Source organism: Lemur catta, chromosome 4 (assembly GCF_020740605.2).
Source record: "Lemur catta isolate mLemCat1 chromosome 4, mLemCat1.pri, whole genome shotgun sequence".
NCBI classification, from domain to species: Eukaryota; Metazoa; Chordata; class Mammalia; order Primates; family Lemuridae; genus Lemur; species Lemur catta.
This window is the reverse complement of record NC_059131.1, coordinates 20,216,170-20,235,063: the sequence shown is the minus strand read 5'-3', so window position 1 is coordinate 20,235,063 and position 18,894 is coordinate 20,216,170. Positions and strand designations below refer to the sequence as shown.

At 38.9% G+C, this 18,894-nt stretch overlaps 2 protein-coding genes, 1 long non-coding RNA gene and 1 pseudogene across 9 annotated transcripts in view; 2 read left to right on the top strand and 2 right to left on the bottom strand.

Moving 5' to 3' along the window:
* The window catches only part of BABAM2 (BRISC and BRCA1 A complex member 2), a 387,195-nt gene extending 376,480 nt beyond the window's left edge, over positions 1–10,715 (bottom strand). Inside the window, exons 1-2 of one of the 2 annotated variants that reach the window (XM_045549309.1) lie at positions 10,666–10,715; positions 7,105–7,256 (exon numbers count right to left, since the gene is read on the bottom strand). In XM_045549309.1, coding sequence (XP_045405265.1) covers positions 7,105–7,232 — 128 coding nt within the window. In that variant the 5' untranslated portion in view covers positions 7,233–7,256; positions 10,666–10,715. The remainder of the gene's footprint in view (positions 1–7,104; positions 7,257–10,665) is intronic. The other variant, XM_045549308.1, reaches the window with a different exon arrangement.
* On the top strand, positions 5,758–6,554 carry LOC123636619 (annotated as a pseudogene).
* A 99-nt stretch (positions 10,716–10,814) lies between the features above and the next one.
* The window catches only part of RBKS (ribokinase), an 83,671-nt gene continuing 75,591 nt past the window's right edge, over positions 10,815–18,894 (top strand). For 2 of the 6 annotated variants that reach the window (XR_006734651.1, XR_006734650.1), the window contains exon 1: positions 10,956–11,172. Coding sequence is in view for 2 of the 6 variants with exons in the window: in XM_045549303.1 (XP_045405259.1) it covers positions 11,084–11,172 (89 nt within the window). In the remaining 4 variants the exon portion in view is untranslated. Of the gene's footprint in view, positions 10,835–10,952; positions 11,173–18,894 lie in introns of those variants that run through there. The other 4 variants (XM_045549305.1, XM_045549303.1, XM_045549302.1 and 1 more) reach the window with 4 other exon arrangements.
* On the bottom strand, positions 15,293–18,138 carry LOC123636749. The gene is made up of 3 exons (XR_006734652.1): positions 17,987–18,138; positions 17,617–17,724; positions 15,293–15,333 (listed from the first exon to the last, which is right to left on the bottom strand). It is a non-coding gene; the product is annotated as an uncharacterized LOC123636749 (long non-coding RNA).

Here is an 18,894-nt window from a genome sequence, read left to right as displayed (position 1 = left end):
AATTTGTCCTACTAGCTATCATGACATTCCACAAAGCTGTAATAGTTAAGACAGTGTGGAACTGGCACACGGACAACGAGGCTGATCAACCAGAACAGAAAGCCTAGAAACAGGTCCATGTGTGATATAAACTTGACATAAAGACAGAGGTAGCACTGCAGATCCGTGGGCAAAGGATGGCCTTCTCAATAAATGATGCTGGCTCAACCAATTACCCATATGGGGGGGAAAGAAACTTTATTGCTATCTCACCCCATATTTTATAGAAAAATAAATTTCTATTTAAAGACCAACCAAAAAAAGAAAAAAGAAAGGAAAACTTTAAAATTCTTAAAGGAAGATACATGACTTCTAGATAAGCCAGAATTTCTTAAAACTCTGCCTTTTTCTCTCTCTCACGCATGTGTACACAAATCTAAAAACAAAAACACTGATGAGTTTGACTTCATTAAAATTAGAACTCTGGACATCAGTAGTACCAAAATAAGAGTATAAGCCACAGACTGTGAGCAGACATTTGTAATACATGTAACTACCAAAAGATCAGTATCCAAAATACATGAAGAATGCTTTAAAGATCTACAGAAATATGCAACCCATTTACATGATATCCCCAAAAGAAGAAATCTGAATTGCCAGTAAGCATGTGAAAAGACTCTTCACCACACTAGCAATCAGAGAAATATAAGTTAAAACTATAATGAGATACCATTTCATACCTCCTCATCTTGGCAAAAATTTAAGTCTGACAATAATACTAAGTATCGGTAAGGCTATAGAATAATGGGAACTCTCATTTCTGGTGGAAGGAAATTGATATTAATACGATCTGGCAACATCTAATAAAATGAAAGATGTATATACCCTAACAGCCAGCAATTCTATTTCTAGGAATATACCCTTGAGGGGTAACTTTCAAAATTTTTTGATCATTACACACACATTTTTCATTATGACCCAGTACACACATACTTAACTAAAATGAAAATTCATAAAACAGTGCTTATTTTTACTATGTGTGACACATTCTGAGAGTTTCCATTTTGTTCTCATTCATTTTTTAAATGTTGGGATGACTCACTCAATTGATTTTACAACCACTAATGGGTAAACAGACCCAGTTCAAAAATTTTTGCCCCAGAAAACATTCTCATATATCTTCTTGGGCGTATGTGAGAGAATGTTCATTATGGCACTCTTTCTCAAAAATATATATATTTTAAACAACATAAAAGTTATCAGAAGAATGAATTAAAAATTGGGGGCATAGTCATACAATGAAATATGGTATAGTAGTACAAATGAGAGAACCAGCTCTGTCAGTATCAACACAGATAAACCTCATTAACTTAATACTAAGCAAAATAAGCAAGTTGCCAGTGAATATACATATAGTCTTCATTTGTATAAACTTTTAAAACATGCAAAATAATACTATATGTTTTTTAGGGATACAAATTATAATAAATATATAAAGTATGAAGACACACACAGGAAGAAAGGAGAATGAGATCAGGGAAGAGTACAGAAAAGAAAGTGAACCTGAAAAGCCAAGTGAATAACTAGATACTAAATTATTAAAAATTGCCCATCTTCAAAATTAAACTGCTGCCTCCAAGGACAGCAACTTCCTTCCAGACACGAGGCTAATAAAGAAAGGTTCTGCCTGCCAGCTATAGAAACTCATGCAGCCAACTGAGATCAGTCTTCAAAGCTTACAGCACTCATCTTTTAAAATTGTTCTGCCTATTTTGTAATCAAGTACTTACACTGAGTATCTATTTTTAACTAAGTAATGAAATTCAGAACATGGACAAAAAATGCAATAGGTAGTTGTGGGCGGATGAGATGTCATAGCAGATGCCCCAAACACAGCCATGTGCCAGTAAGGTTGAGTCACCACAATATGCTGAAAAAAGATATTAAGGCTCAGCTGCCACAGGTTGCAGTAAGCACTCTCTGCTTTGCTCCCTGTTATATTTGCCAGGCATCATTCCAGAATGCTGAACAGACATTTAGACATCTTCAAGATTAGAAAAATCACTAAAAATGGCAAAATATGGTATCTTACACATAGCACATGCTTGTGATCAAATTAACACAGAGCAGAGAACTAACAAACATTCAATAAGCTCATGAAATAATTCCCTAAAATTAATAATTTGGCCCCTCCAGATCCCAGTCTATATTTTACCTAGAAGAGTAAACCCACTACTATAACATTTTACTATAATTTCAAAAATGTCAACTCACTTGTCAGGGAATGTCATTAAAAAGAATTATGCATAACAATTTTTAAGCAATACACTACCAGGCCAATAAACATCCTTCCAAGCCACAAGAACACACCACTCTGATCCCCAAACCAACAACCTCTCTAGGAAGATACCTAACTCATCCAACCCCTACTTACTACATTACATGTTAAAGGTACAATGATAGACCTTTTTTTTTTCCTTTTTGGAGACAGGGTCTCAGTCTGTTGCCCAGGCTGGAGTGCAGTGGCATTATCATAGCCCACTGCAACCTCAAACTCCTGGCCTCAAGCCATCTTCCCACCTCAGCCTCCCAAGTAGCTGGGACTATAGGAACACACCACCACACCTAGCTAATTTTATTTTTGTAGAGATGGGATCTCCTTATGTTGCTCAGGCTGGTCTCGAATTCCTAGCCTGGCCTCAAGCAATTCTCCTGTCTCAGCCTCCCAAAGTGCTAGGATAATAGGCATGAGCTACTGCACTCAGCCCATGACAGACCTTAAGAAGGCATAAAAATAAACAAGAGCTCTGCCCTTAAGATACTGAGGCCTCGCAATGGAGTTTAGAAATATACATAGTCTTAAGTAAGGTAGAAAAATCTAGGTACCCTAATAAAAATAAAAATGAATTGCTACTTTTTAAAAAAACTCTTGCTGTAAGTTCTCACCCATCTATTCCCCTTATGAGCCAGAACTAGAATATAGACATATAGACCTCATCTCTTCAAGGGCAAATGCCTATGTATAATAACAAGATTGGTTCTTGTGACCTCTAAAACTCAATCTCCTCATTTTATACTTTTTATGTATAGTATGTCCTAATACCTCTCTGAATTAACAGAAATTAGAAATTAGTAAAGATTCACAACTGTGACTGCTGCAGATCTAACAGAAAGGGAAATGCCAAAAGTGACATACCAAGAAGAAGTCATTCTTTTACCTAACTCTGCCACACTTTTGCTATAGAAACTTGAGGAATTCACACTTTGGTTGACTGATGAATTGAAGAAAGACTGTTAATGAATTTCTAAAGAACTTTCATGAATCTTTCAGACAAGTACTACATAAAAGGTATCAGTAATGCTCTGGATTAACAAGGCTTTTCACATCATTTTATGCAGAGTAACTTTGTTAAGGTAGAGGTATTTTAATTCCTTTTTAAAAGCTTAAAAAAGTAAATTCTATAAATACTAAATGTCATTAAATACCATTTCAAATATTTTTCAGGCATACTTAGTCCAGACAGAGCCAGGACTAATGGATTCATTTCAAATTCATCATCAGATCCATTATTTGTACTTAAATGCTCAACTAAACATTCAGGAATTTGGGAGCACCCAAAAGGGAATCTGCAGGAGAGAAGCAATGTGACTTTATGTTAATGAACCCAACTGGTCTTTCAGGATACCGATGCAAGGAGTAAGAAGTTCAGGTTAATGCCATCTTACATAAACCAGTCACCAGTCCACTGGTCATCAGTCCACTGTCAGGTCTTCAATACCTTTGAAAAGAATATTTGTGATATGCTAAAGAAAAAAGACTTATTTCTATGTTCTATCCATTCTGGCCAACGAACATCCCTGGTTCACGGGTTGGTTTATCGTTTATTTGTTTAGAGACAAGGGTCTCACTGTGTTGCCCATGCTGATCTTGAACTCCTGGGCTCAAGCAAGCCTCCCGAGTAGCTGGGATTATATGCACATGCTACTGGCTTGGACTCTGGTTTTTTTTAATGGCAGCTTAACTGAGATATAATTCGCATACCATAAAATTCACCCTAAAGTGCACAATTTAGTGATTTTTAGTTTATTCACAAAGTTGTACAACCTTTACCACTATCTAATTTTACAATATTGTTGTCATCCCAAAAAGAAAGCCCACATCCAAGTAGTCACTTTTTAATTCCCTCAGCCCCTGGCACCCACTAATTTACTTTCTGTCTCTATCGATTGGCCTATTCTGGACATTTCATATAAATAAAATCATGTAATATGTGACCTTTTGTGACGAGCTTCTTTCACTTAGCATAATGCTTTCAATGTTCATCCATGTTGTAGCATGAAACAGTACTTCATTACTTGTAATGGTTGAATAATATTCTATTTGTAGATATACCACATTTGTTTATCCATTCATCAGTTGATGGACATTTGGGTTGTTTTCACAGGATTTTTCACCCGTAGAAATCTTAGTCATCTAATCTGATTGTTCTTTTTATGGACAAAGAAATTGAGAACCAGTGAGAAAATGGAAACTGTCCCTGGTTACACATACTTAAGACGTTCAATGCACACCTGAAATGTCTTCTTTCCTCCAATCTCACCCTTTCCTAGAAAAGAAGAAAATCCTTAATTTGTGTGATCCTAGCAGTAAAATGAAAGATAGGCTGGGGCCAGGAGAAGACCTGGGGTGGAAAGGAAGAGAAAATAAGTAGGATTAGGTATAATCATGTTGAGCTAAAGGAATTTAATAAAAGACCAGCAGTTTTAAGCCTTCAAAAACACATAGAAAAAGAGAAATGAACACAACGCAGACAAAGATTTTTTCAAAAAGTTAGAGTTGGAAAGAAACACGAAAGTATGGCAAAACCTGAAGAGTTACTCTGAAATACCCTTTATTATCAGACCTAGAAGAAAATTAACTGATTTAAAGGTCCCAGAAAGATGAGATCAAAATCAAAGCAACCAAGTGACAAGAAATGAGCACAGTAAAGGAAGTGTATCACTCTGCTTTATGCGGGTCAAAAAATTACTGTAATGGCAACTGGAAAATACCTTCTTGAGATCTGATCCTGATGACTTCAGTCAGAGATGAGGTCCATTTAAAGAAAATATTTTGTAATTTAGGAGGGCCCAATCTGCATCTAACTTGTCTATAATAATTTGGGGCTGAATTCAGACTGAATGAATCTTACACGCAATCTCCATTTCACAATCCCCACTTCCTATCATCATTTACAAGCTGAGGAAGCCTGTCTAAGCACCTGGCCTGCTGCTTGCCTAAATGGTACAAAATTCTAAACCAGTAAGAGAAATTTAAAAAGTCAATTTCTAATCCCTGACCACTCTCAGGATGACAATTTATTTATAAATTCTCTAATATGTATAGTTAACTTTTAGATTCAAAGTGGCCAAGAACATTAAAACCTTCTTCCTATCAACTCCACCAGAGTTCTTTCTATCACATTCTTTTTCCTCAACAATAAAAAGGAGCTATATGTGCCTAACATGAGCATAACAATTACCAAATAGTAAGTGATCAGTATTTGATTAATAAGTTGAAGATAATACCAGATCTTTTAAAAAGCATCCTATCATTCCAAAGAAGTGTTCAACTTAGTCTTCTTTACATTACCACTAAAGACTGTAAGTCTATATCCTTATATTCAAGTCTTTAGCTTAGTCAAAAAACAGCAAGATTTGTAAAAGTCAAAAGAGTCTTACAAGGACAGCTAAAAGAGAATCAAGAATACGACATTTCTGCTCTAACCACTGCTATTGCTACCGCTGCCACCCCTCTAAACCCAGCACCACATGCTTGGCCCAGAGTCCATCCCACCCTCTAAACAACCACACCACCTCAAATGGGGACACACAAGGGCACCTTCCACTGCAACAAGGTGCTGGCATGCACATTGCTTTGCCTCCTGTCAGAGTACTAGGATGCAGAGATGGTGTGGATACAGGACTTCACAGTGGCCTCATGTGACATTGTATGACATTGTGGTGGACATGTATGGCACATATGACCCTTAGAGACATCAACTAGCTCATCATCAGACGTCTTTCACAGAGACCATGAGTTCCCTGTCCCCTGGGAAGCCGTGGCAGACTAAGATGAGCAGTATGGGACTCAGCTATCTGTACTTCACGCACAAGCTGCTGGCCCAGTTGCTGGGCACTACTGAAGAGGATAGCACAGTGGGCATCCTCTATGACAAGATGTATGAGAACTTCAGGGAGGAGGTAGACACAGCAGACAATGGGATCTAACAGTGGGAGGAAGGGGAGCCTCAATATCCACTGACCACTACCCGAAGTGCCCAGGTTGCTCAGCCTGGGCCCTTGGTGGAAGAGGCCCTGGCCCAGTGATTCCAGGTCCACGCAGGTGGAGAAATAGTAGAACTGGCAAAAGGTGGATGCCCGTGGAAGGAGGAGCTCTACCACCTGGAATCTGGGCTGCCTGCACTCCAGCCATCACCTTTGTTATCTACACTTACCAGGCTATGCAATGGTGGGTATAATGTGTGCCCAAGGATATTAATGGGAAAAGCATCAAAAATCAAGTAAGATCATAGAACAATTAATACTGTAACAACATTGATCTCCAGTATTTTTATAACTCTTCTGTAAATCTAAATTTATTTCAAAATAAAATGGTTTTTTTAATGCAACATTTCTAGGTGTGAAATCTTACAGTTTCAACTCCATTGTGAGGAATGACTCATTTTGGCTAATTATTACAATTTTCACATTAAGAGAGATTACCAAATGATGTAAGATTCAGAATATATTTGTTGCTGGATTGTAGCAAACACAACAAGAAAACAAGCCAGTGAATGAAAAACACACTTGCTAAAAACCCCCATGGCACACTGTTCACAAAGAGATAAACCAGAAAAAAGACATGAACATTCTGGTCATAAAGCAATGGCCCACAACACAAATAAAATAACTTGAAACATAAAATGTCAAGAATTGTACAAAACCAACTGAATCAGCATGTGATATCATGACTTTACGAACTTCTGTGCTGTTCTCTTTTTATGAGTCTGGTAAGGAATATTTATCATCAGGTAAAGGTTGAATTGGTTCTGGTACATTCATTGAATTCATTCCGGTACATACCCAGATTTCAAGTCAGTTATCCTCAAACAGTTTGTAGCATCCAGTCCCACTTTTCCATTTCGTACCACACTAGATATAAACGGGGAGAGCATTGGAGAAATTCGGTTCAAGGCCACTTCTGGGGACATTTTAACTTGATTTGTAAATCACCACTGAAAGCAGAAGGAAAGGTGATGAGAGTTTACAAAGGAACTAGATACAACAAGCTTCCCGAAAACTGGCATAGCAAACAAGAGTTTCTCTTGCATGAATAAAATACCTCATTTCCCATCTTCAGAGCAACCATTTCCAAAGATCCCTGAGAAGAAATCACCTCCCTGTTGCTCTGCTACTCAGGACATGGAATACACCACGACTTTTCAGGAACAGAAGGAACTCTTGAAATACAATTTACTCCTTCTTCCCAAAGCTGATTTCTACACTACCACACTCTACTTAAAGCCGTCCTACTCTATCTTACAACTGGCTTGTTTTACTTTAGTTGAGGCCAAGCAGCCTTTGCTAACAACCCTCTCCCTACCACCAAGACACAAAACAAACACACCATTGGGTTAAAAATTTCTCCTGCGTCCCCACAAAGAGTAAGAACTTGATTGATAATACCATATAAAACCCTAGAATAGGCATACCTTGTTTGCAATTGTTACTTACTAGAAATTATTTATTGCTGATATACCTCTCTTAATAAATGACCCTCCACAGTGTATTATAACTACCGCTTATGTGATCTCTCCCCAGTAAGGACTATGTCTTAAATCCCTAGGGTTTAACAAAAGTACCTAGCACACAGTAAGCACTCAAAAACCATTTTTTAATAAATAAATGAATAAGAGGACAAGAGCTAGAGTAATATTTTGGTATGGAGATAAGATAATATGTCCTCAAAAAAATTGATAGGGGAATAGATGCAGCAAAATCTGAGGAACAGCTATAGCAAAAATCTACTTGAACAATTAAATCATGAAAACATACACTTATCCAGATACTAAGCAACACAGACTAAGATGGATCCTAAAGTCTTTGACTTTAAGGCACTAAGAAGTCCTTACACTTGAAAATACAAAAGTGGAACTAATAAATCATATCTAAATTACTTGGAAACTCATGGGGCTGGGGAAAGGAGTACATTAATTCCTCTTAACAGATTTCTAAATGAAAGCTTCTACTTTCAGATGTAAGTCAATTCAAGTCATCATTTTCTTCCTCAATCTTAAAGAATCCCACATCAAAAGCAAATTAATTGCCAGCAAGTTACAAGCAAATTACATTCTGATTCTAGTTTTCATACATTATACCACATGAAAACTTACAAGTCCCTGCTAAAATAAATGTTGAAAAGTAGCACCTGTTTTATTATTTCAGTTGGTAAGAAAGGAAAAGACTGTAGTGATCTTCAAAACAAATAATGCTGTGACCCTATATAATGATGACAACAGAAGCACCTTTAAGATGATAAAACCTTTATACTTTATACTTCAATTTCAAAATCATCCTTTCTGCAAATATAAAACAAGATCCTCTTCTGACCACTTAACAGATGATCTCCCCCATTATTCTGTCATTACAAAGTAAAAATAAACATCTAACATACAGTACCACCAATCATAAAAATGCACATCTTTATAACACTTTATCACTAATAAGGAGCTTCCTATACATTATTACAGCTAATCTTCACAAGCCAGGATAGCGAGGAAAGTATTTTAATTCCCATTTTCAGATGATATGGATAACTACTATAATTTGACTCTGAATAGTATACTAATCTGCATCATTTTGAAACCTATTTTTTTTTCCTTTTCTACATTTCCACCTTTATTTCTATCCACTGATGTCACAGTTCTTGAAAGGATGCTTATCTAGATCATACGCAAAACACAGAAATACTCATCTTAGAAAAAAGCAAAAGAGTCTAACGTACATTACAAAACTATTATTCTGTGTTTTTTCCGCACAGTGCTTACTATTATTTTACCTCTCATTTCTACAACAAAGGGAAACAGAACCAACACATTCTAAACATCTACTCACCATAAGGCACTGTATTACTAACCTCTATCTGTAATTTCATTTACTTCCCCCCAATTGTTCCCTGAGAACAGTAATTGTTCCTATTTTATGGATAAGAAAACTAAAGCTCAGCAAAACAAAGTCACTTGTTCAAAGTCATAAACCTAACAAGCAGAAGGATCAAAATGCAAATTGAGATCATTCCCAAAATCTACTATACCCATCTTCATCTCAAATAAACATTGATAAATTCGATCACTAAAGAGAAAAGCATCAAGGTGATTTTTTGAAAGTATACATCTTGTAAAATTTGAACAGACAAAAACTCATAAGTTTAAAGGAATAATTGCTTTGCAATTAGAAACGTCTAGACGACTGCTGGCCTACTGCAGAAGCTGGCCTGAGTGATTCCCTGGTCAAATGCTAAAGAGAGCAAACCTGCTCCAGAAGCCAAACCATACTGAAGGTGACAACGACCCATTCTCACTTAGCAACTGTAATGACTTCAGGACGACACCTGAGGGAATGAATTTGTCTTTATTTCCAAAACAATCATAAATACTATTTTTTGACAGTGCAAGATTTCCTGCAGCATTATAAACTGTTTCAACCAGGAGGAGGTGTGACTTCTCTAAGAAAAAGGAAGAAATACACGGACTCCAAAATTAGAAGTCACTGAATGGCCAAAGATAATGGTCCTTTGGTGCACTGAGCCGGGTACGTGGACGGGGGTCACCCTTCAGCAGTAACTTTTACATATGGCAGCACTACAATAGATCCCAGATACGCAAATGCTAGTTCTGCAATTTGTACTTCCTGATTTTGACGTACTACAGAAGGAAAATGCAAAATTACAATTTTTACAAGAGTCTGCTGTCCCAAAATAGGGTCACATAAGGTCCTTTGATGGGAAGCCTGGGGAATAGAAAGACGTCTAACGGACTGTCCAGGTTCTTGCAATTAAAATCAGATGACAAACACAGAGGAAACATGTGCCCTGCTGACGTCATGGAACGGAAAAGGATGGCATCCTTCTGCGTCATGTCTACCTCATACAGCGCACGAGGGAAGTTACACTGGAGAAGCAATTTCTCCAACGGGCAACGTTCAAGAAAAACAAGTCTGCTCAGATCCAAAGAATGACCACCCCACTCCAGGGAACATCTAAAACGGGGCATTCTTCCCTCTCCTAAATTGTATGATCCCCTCATCAAGCGACAAGGAGGAGGGTTGATTAACCCTCTGGGTTTAATCAGGGACCAGAGGACGGGTCAGATATGCAGAAAGAGAAGGCTCGGGGGCTCGTTCTTGAGGAGACCAGCGTGAGGGGGGTGAGAAGGGCATCTTTGGAACGGGGGGCCTTCTCTATAGGAAGAGGAGGGGGCCCCTCTGGCCATATTTAAACCACGGTTTTTAGCGCCACCTGTGCGACTCGGGATCCAACCTCCCCGCACCAGCCCCAGTCCAGGTACCTGGAACTTAGTCCGATCGGTAACCGGCGACTACGCGGGGTACAGGTTACCCGAGCGCGCCCCCGACCGACGCACCCACCTGCGCGCGCGCCGCGGGCCGGATGCGTGCGCGCTCCCAGGACGTCCCGCCCCGCCCCCTCAGCGGCCCAGGAGCCGGGCGGCGTGCGCGCCCCCGCGCCGCGCCCAGCAAAGGCGCTCGGAAAGGCGTCCCCGCGGTGCCTGACAGGTCCTCCCTCGGCGTCTACCTCGTGAGTGGCGAGGAGCGCGGAGTCTGGCAATATCAGGAGGGCTCTGTAGTGTGAGGCTGTACAGGGAGACTATTCCTGGAAGAACAGGGGGCAGCTGATGGGCGGGTGATTTCTGGCATTCAGGTGGGCGACCCGCGTAGGCGTCTGAAAGGCCCGCGTCGTTAGGGAGGGTAGAAGCGGCGTCACTGGTTACGGGGTCGGGCAAAGGGCAAAGGTCAGCGTCTCAGTGGGCAGCACGACCTTTGAGCAATGACGGCGTCTGGGGAACCCAGGAGACAGTGGCAGGAGGAGATGGCGGCGGTGGTAGTGGTGGGCTCCTGCATGACAGACCTGGTCAGGTTAGTCCGGGGCCAGTACGCAGCGTGCGGCTGGTGGAGGAAGAGGACTGTACTTTCTGCACTGCCTTCGCACTGGGTCTTTGGGGAAGGACAGTGGTAGCTTTTGGTGTGAGCTACAGCTTTCCCCAGGCTGCAACCTGACTTCCTGGCGTGGAACAATTTGAGTTTGTAAAGATAAATGTCAGGTGTGCGTCATAGGAGGCCACGGTTTAGTGAAAGCTCTAATAATACTAGAAAGCCTGCAAAGACCTGTTCCTGTTTCCTTGGTCAGACTGCTGAGCCTTACCCCTAGACTAGCCTGGTGACTTTGGCCAAGTAATTTTACCTCCGAGAATGTGCCTACCTCGCTGGGTTGTTGTGAGGACTAAATGAAGTAAAGTGTTTTGTCAACCATAACACTATCCAAATTGGAATTTATTCATTTAAGCTTGTATAAGATAATGAGTAGAGGTCAAAAAGACAATTAGTCACCTTTCACCATATGCATTCCTGCAGTATTCTATATTTACACCTTATTTTTCAGTAATAAAATACTTATGGCAACCCAAGTATGAGTCAAAATGAAAACAAACACGGTATTTACAGTCATTAAAAAACTGTGATCAAGTAATGATAGAAAATATGCTAAATGAAAATAGCTTGAGTTAGTGAGATGGGTGGACAGATCCTTTCAATTTATTATCTTTTTTTTTTAATGAAAATAACTTATGTGATTATAACAGTAAGCTGGGGGCAGTGGCTCATGCCTATAGTCCCTGCTACTGGGAAGGCTGAGGTGGGATGATTGCTTGAGGCCAGGAGTTGGAGACCAGCCTGAGGGATATAACAAGACCTACCTCTCTATATAAAAAATAAAAAAAATCAGCCTTCCCAGGCACAGGCCTATAGTCCCAGCTACTCTGGAGGCTGAGGCAGGAGGATCCCTTGAGCCAGGAGTTTAAGGCTGCAGTAAGCTATGATCATGCCATTCCAGCCTGGGCAACAGAAGGGAGACCATGTCTCTTAAGAAAAAAAAAAAGTATGTACATTGTAAAAAAATATAATAATAAATTCAGATATTCCGAGGAAATCCTACCACTCAGATTGCTTCAGTTTAATATTTTGGTGACTAGCTTATAATGCTATTTTTATATTATAAAAATAAAAAATGGACCAGGCACAGTGGTTTATGCCTGTAATCCCAGCACTTACCCAGCACTTAGGAAGGCTGAGTCGGGAGGATCACTTGAGGCCAGGAGTTCGACCCAGCCTGAGCAACACAGAGACCTCATCTCTACAAAAAACAACATAAATATCAGCCAGGTGCAGTGGTGCACACTTATAGTCCTAGCTACTCAAGAAGATGAGGCAGGAGGATTGCCAGGAGTTGGAGGCGGCAGTGAGCTATGATCATGCCCCTGCACTCCAGCCTGGGCAACAGAGAGACCCTAGCTCTTAAAAAAAAATAATAATAATCAAGTATATTACAGTAAGATCTCATCTTTTCTAAAACATTGCTTTTCAAAAGGATAGCAGAGAACTGGGAAATAAATAAAAAGGCCTTTGGGCCCTCAAAATAAGTCACCAAATCCCTGCACCAAACCACCTGTATTCGACTCAGAAAATAGTTCCAGGGTCTGCAGGTAAACAATTTAATCTCACCTTGCTTAAAATGTTTATAAATTGTGTTACTGAATTTCCAAACCAACATTAGAAAGATGGAGAGTAGAAGGGAGAAGAGATTGCTAGGGGCAGGCATAGTGATTGAAGAAAACCTGTGGGTGAGTAGGAGAGTGTGTAACAAGAATCGACAAAATTTTAAACACGTTTAGCCTTATTTTGCCACAAATATTTGAGCTGCTACTTTGTCAAATGCTATGCTAAGATAGATATACTTCCTTTAGTGGCAGAGCATAAAGTTCAATCTATTGCAGATATTTGGTGAAGAGGCCTATATATCTTTTTCTAGAACAAGAGTCAATAAACCTTTCTGTAAGGGGCTATGTAGTAAATAGTTTAGGTTTTGCAGACCATATGTGGTCTGGGTCACATTTTTTTAAATAACCTTTTAAAAATATAAAAACCATTCTTGTCTCCCAAGCCTTACAAGAACAGCTGCAGGTCATAGTTTGCAGACCCCTGTCTAGAACATCACCATATTACAGCCCAGAATAGTAACTGATTTTACTGGTGATGACTCTTTTCAAGAAAAGGTAATAGGGTACTTGTTAAATTTTATATAAAAGTAAAGCATGTATTTCACTTTAGAAATAGTTTCATCAAAAATATATAAAGATTAATTACTTAAAGGAATAAATCTTCAATAAACCTTCATCTAAAATAATTCATTCCTTGGGAAATCCATCTTGCTAAATGTTTACCGTACTTTTATATGTGAAGTGGCCAAACACTAAGAAAGTTAAACAATTTTCCCATGCACCCTACCTCAATAAAAATGTCAGGATTAAAATTCAGAGCCACTTCCTTGTTAGCAAACTGAGAGCTTTCTGTGAAGCTTGACCATCAGATAACTAAAGATAGCTATGGTACTTTCTAAAATGATTACTTTAAAAACTGTGCGGTGGGAGAAGGTGGAGGAGTGATGTCAAAGGCCCATTTTAGCATGTCAGGATTTTAAAATCTTATTTCAGAGCTAGAGAAATTTACAGATTATCCCAGCACTTCAGTTTATACATGAGTAAACTGAGACCCACAGAAGAAACAAATTCTTACACTGTGTATAACCTTTCTAATTTCTCTTCTCTTGCCATTTTCTTTATTAAATAAATATCCAAGTTTCCACTCTTCACATGAATCACTAGTAAAAATTTTATTCCCCTATAGACTCTCTCTACTCATTCCCACAGCTTTTTTACAAACTTTTCATGGTCTCTGATTACTTATGGCTCTGATGATCTTTACAGAACACCTGAATGTAGGATTTTTACTTAAAATCCTGCATCCGTGATAAACTTAGGTACAACTCTACAAGTACATAGCATGACTGTATTAGTTTCCTACCGCTGCTGTAACAAATTACCGCAAACTTAATGGTTAAGCAACACTTTCCGGAAGCTCTAAGAGAGAATTTGTTTTCCTTTCCAGCTTCTAGAGGCTGCCCACATTCCTTGGCTCATCATGATCGCTTCCTCCATCTTCAAAGCCAGCAATGGTTGGTCAAGTCTTTCTCATATCACATCATTCTCTCAGTCTTCTGCCTGCCTCTTTTACATTCTAAGAACCCTTGTGTTTACATTGGGCCCAACCAGATAATTCAGGCTAATCTTATTTTATAGTAGCTTATTAGCAGCCTTAATTTCCCCTTGCCATGTAACAACATATTCACAAGTTGTGGGGATTAGGATATGGACATGCTTTGGGGCATGGGGCACGTTATTCTTCCTACCACAGTGAATAAGCTTAAAGTAAAAAAATCTTATGATATTTAAGAGGATCTTTGAAACCTATCAGTCCATCCTCACATTTTACAGTTGAGGTAACTAAGAGAATTTAAACGACTCACCCCAAATCACACAGCCAGTTAGTGATATAGTGAAGGCTGAACCCAGGTCTTCCAACCCTTATCTTTCCCTTACATCATTCTACCTCTAATTCTGGCTGATATTTATTGCCCTTTTCATCTATAGCTCATTTGAGAGCTTGTGTAATAGTCTGTATGTTCATTGTGTACTTTATAAGCTGATAAGGAATAGTAGCTAAGGATTTGTAATTTTTAGGTCTAAAGATAGTATCTTCATTACTGTTCCTAATTTTATTCCTGTGTTCGACTGTAACCAGCCCAGACACCCATGCCTATTCTTTAGTATCACTTTAGAAATAAAACTACTTCTATAACTAAGCCCTTTTGGATGGCATCCAAGTCCAGCTTTATATATTACATTACTGTATGCCAGATACTGCTAATTCAATCAATGAGCAACTTTTTTTCATTTCTAATTTCAGTCAGCTATGAATGGTAAGCTGTGTGTAGTAATAATTTTTAAAAATCATTAGCTCATCCATCATGGCAAACAATGGACATTATTTAACACTCACCTTTATTTTTATTATTATCCTCTTCCTTCTTGAACACTCATCTCTAAAGTTACACATTGCAAAGATATGAGAAATCAAGCTTGGTCTTGTGGGAAATAAAGTCAAAGTTCCTCCAGAGACAGATATCTATAAAAATTCAACAACACAAGAGCATTTCTAGATGTTAGGCTCACAGACATTGGTTAATTATGCTTTCATTAATAATCGTTATTTTTATGACATGTATCGCTTATATTTTAATTATTCAACAAATATTTATTGAGTTTATACTACGTGCTACACACTTCCCTGATGCAAAGAATACAGCAGTGAAAACACAGACAAAACTCACTGCTTCATGGAGTTTACATCCTAGTAGGAGAGGCAGTATCAGTAGAAATAAGTAAAATACATAGTATGTTAGATAAAAAGCTAAGGAGAAAAACAAAGCATGGAAGTAGTAAGTTTAGATCACTGGCCACAGAAAGCTTCACTGAGAAGGTGATTTAGAGTAAAGAACTAAAGGAAGAAAGGAAGCAAGTCATAACCTGGGGGAAGAGCATTCTAGGCAGAGGGAATAGCATATGCAAAGGCCCTATTCAAGGAATAACATGGAGTCCAGTATAGCTGAAGAAGAAAAAAGGGTTGGGGGAGGGCATTCAGTGACATTGGGACGTACTCTGGATGAGATGAAAAGCCACTGGAGTATTTGAGCAGAGGAGTGACATAACCTGACTTAGACTGAAATAGGATCTCTCTGGGGGCTATACGAGAATAGAATGAAGGCAGGCAAGCACAAAAGCAGGGAGACAACTTTAGAGTTGATCACAATAATCCAGGCAAGAAATGATGGTAGCTTGAAAGCAGTGCAAGTGGGGAGAAATGAGCAGCTTTTGATATATTTTGAGGGTAGAGCTGACAGGATTTGCTGAGGAGTAAGAGATAGGTCAAAGATTACCCCAAGTTCTATGGTCTCTGCAACTGGAAGGGCAATTGACCCTTGCTGAAATGCAGAAGATTGTGAGCAGAGAAAACTGGATGGGAAAGGGCTATATTAGGAGCTCAGGGTGGACATGTGAGGTACCTATTAGACACCCGATTGACAAGGTCAAGAAGACAGATATGAGTTTGGAGTTCAGGGGAGAGGTCTAGCCTGAAGATATAAACTTGAGAATCATCAGCGTATGTATGGTATTTGAAGCCATGAGACAGGATGAGATCACTGAGACTCAGAGCTCCTAGGGCACTCCAACATTTAGATGATACATTTTCCACATAATTTATTCCCTGTCACCCTTCCAGTCTCTCTGCACCCCTAAAACTTGCTTTGAGACAAGCTTAATACAAACCCTTGTTTATATTTCCATGGCAATAGACTATAATGTCAACTAAAACCCTATGTTATCCTTTTACATGCTGCCAATTAAAAGTGATGGCTTGAGAGATAAGGCTCATGTTCACCCAAGCATCTAAATTTAATCCTGGCAAATGAGGAAATGATTGCTTAATTCTCAAAAGATTTTAATTGGATAGTGGAATAAGTGAATTTAGAAGCCTTTCGACCCAAAATGGATGAAGCACTGGACTTAGATTACTTTTAAAAAACCAATTTTATACTATACCTAGAAAAAGTTATATATGTTTGACATATTACACTACCCTCTAACCTGTGTCCCACAAGAAGCCTCTTGACTTGTCATATTTAGAATGGAAAAATCTCTAATAGTCACATTTTTAGCAAACTAAAAGCCAAAGGAATGTTGATCTGAAAAGTATCATGCTTTCCCAACATTAGAGAAATATGTCATTCTTTATTATTCTTTCTGCTCCTTAAATTGGTTTTGAAAGTTGCTTATCAATTACCAATCGCTTTTTAAATTAATAGTTTGTTAAACATGTTTCTTTCAACTGTATTCCCTAATATCAAAAGAAATCATTCATGGGGAATTTCCTTTGTCCCTTTAATGAAAATATGTTAAAAAAATAAATTATGTATGACAAAGAAAGAACACCTACTATGTGCCATTACATAGCAATCCATTCCTTTGCCAGCTTTCTGTTCCCTAGGCTCTTTGTGTCTCTATTCTAAGGAAAACAAAATAAGGTGGACTTTGTGATAAATTTTGCACTACTATTTTTCTTTAGAGATGGGGTCTCGGTGTGTTGCCCAAGCCGGCCTCCTGGGCTCAAGCAATCCCCCTGTGTCAGCTTCCTGAGTACCTGAGACTACAGACATGAGCCACTGCACCCCACTTTGCTCTAGTATTTTGATGACTTATATGTAATATTGGAATACTAAAAATGTGCTAAACACTAGGGATATTGCAATTAGTAAAACATCATCACTGCTTGTCTTAGTCCATTTTATGCTGCTATAACAGAATACCTGAGAGTGGGTAATTTATAATGAACATAAACTTCTTGTCTTACTGTTCTGGAGGCTGGCAGCTGTAAGATCAAGGACAATTGGTGAGAGCCTTCTTGCTGCATCATGGTGGAAAGGCTGAGAGAGCCATCTTGCTTTCCATGGTGGAAAGGCTGAGAGAGAGAGGAACAAAAAAGAGGCCAAATTTATCCTTTTATTAGGAGCTCACTCTAAGAATAATGAACTCACTGAAGCAATAATGGCATGACCTAAACACCTCTTAAAAGTCCCACCTCCCAATGCTGTTACATTGGCAACATTATTTTGGGAAGGGACAAACATTCAAACCACCATAGTACTGCTTTGGAGGTATTTGGAGTCCACGGAAGAATGCAGACTCAAAAAGAAATCATTATAGCATGATGTAGTAAGTACCTGCAGGTTCTATGGGAGCACAGGGAAAACTTCCTGGAGGAAACGCCTCCTGAGCCAAGTCTTGAAAAATCAGCAAGTAGCCAGATGCAGTGGTGCAGGCCTGTGGTCCCAGCTACTCGAGAGGCTGAAGCGGAAGGATTGCTTGAGCCCAGGAATTCAAGGCCAGCTTGGGCAACATAGTGAGACTCTGTCTCTAAAAAAAATTTTAAATAAAAATAAGCAGGTGCTAACCCAGCAATAAAGAAGAAGGAGGACATTCCACCAGCTGGGATAACATGAAGGAGCAAAGTCATAGATCTCAGAGGCGGTGATGGAGGTGCCAAGGATAGCAACTATTGATAGCAACCATAGCATCAGATGTAAGATGCAATGAAAGGCTTCATCAGCCATGCCAAGGTGCTTGGGTTTTATTCTCGAGGTTCTGGGAGCTACTGAAGGGTTCAAAGTACAAGAATGACAGATTTGTATTTCACATAGCTCACTTGGCACCAAAAGTAGATATTTAAAAAGCCAATGTTTTGAAGGCACCAAAGGCATTCTCCTTGAAGACAGGAAGACCCATTTGAAAGATAAAGCAATAGTCCTCATAAGAGTTGATGAGGACCTGAACTAGGACAGTAGAGATGTGGATAAAGAAAAGGAAAAGGCTTAAAGAAATATTTAGGAGGTAAAATAGTTGGAAACATCTGTTTAGTAAAATGGGCATGAATCAAGCATTCCCTCTCTGGTCTTTCATAAGCAAACTCTGTTGTTGAACAGTTAGTTTTCCCACATTGACAAGACCTAGAAAATGGAGTCCTTAGAAAGAATCCCATCTTATGAAACAAAGAAGTCTAGGCTTAATGCTTTTTAGGGAAAAAAAGGTTATATTCCTCAGAAATAAAAACAAATAAATGGCATCAAATAAT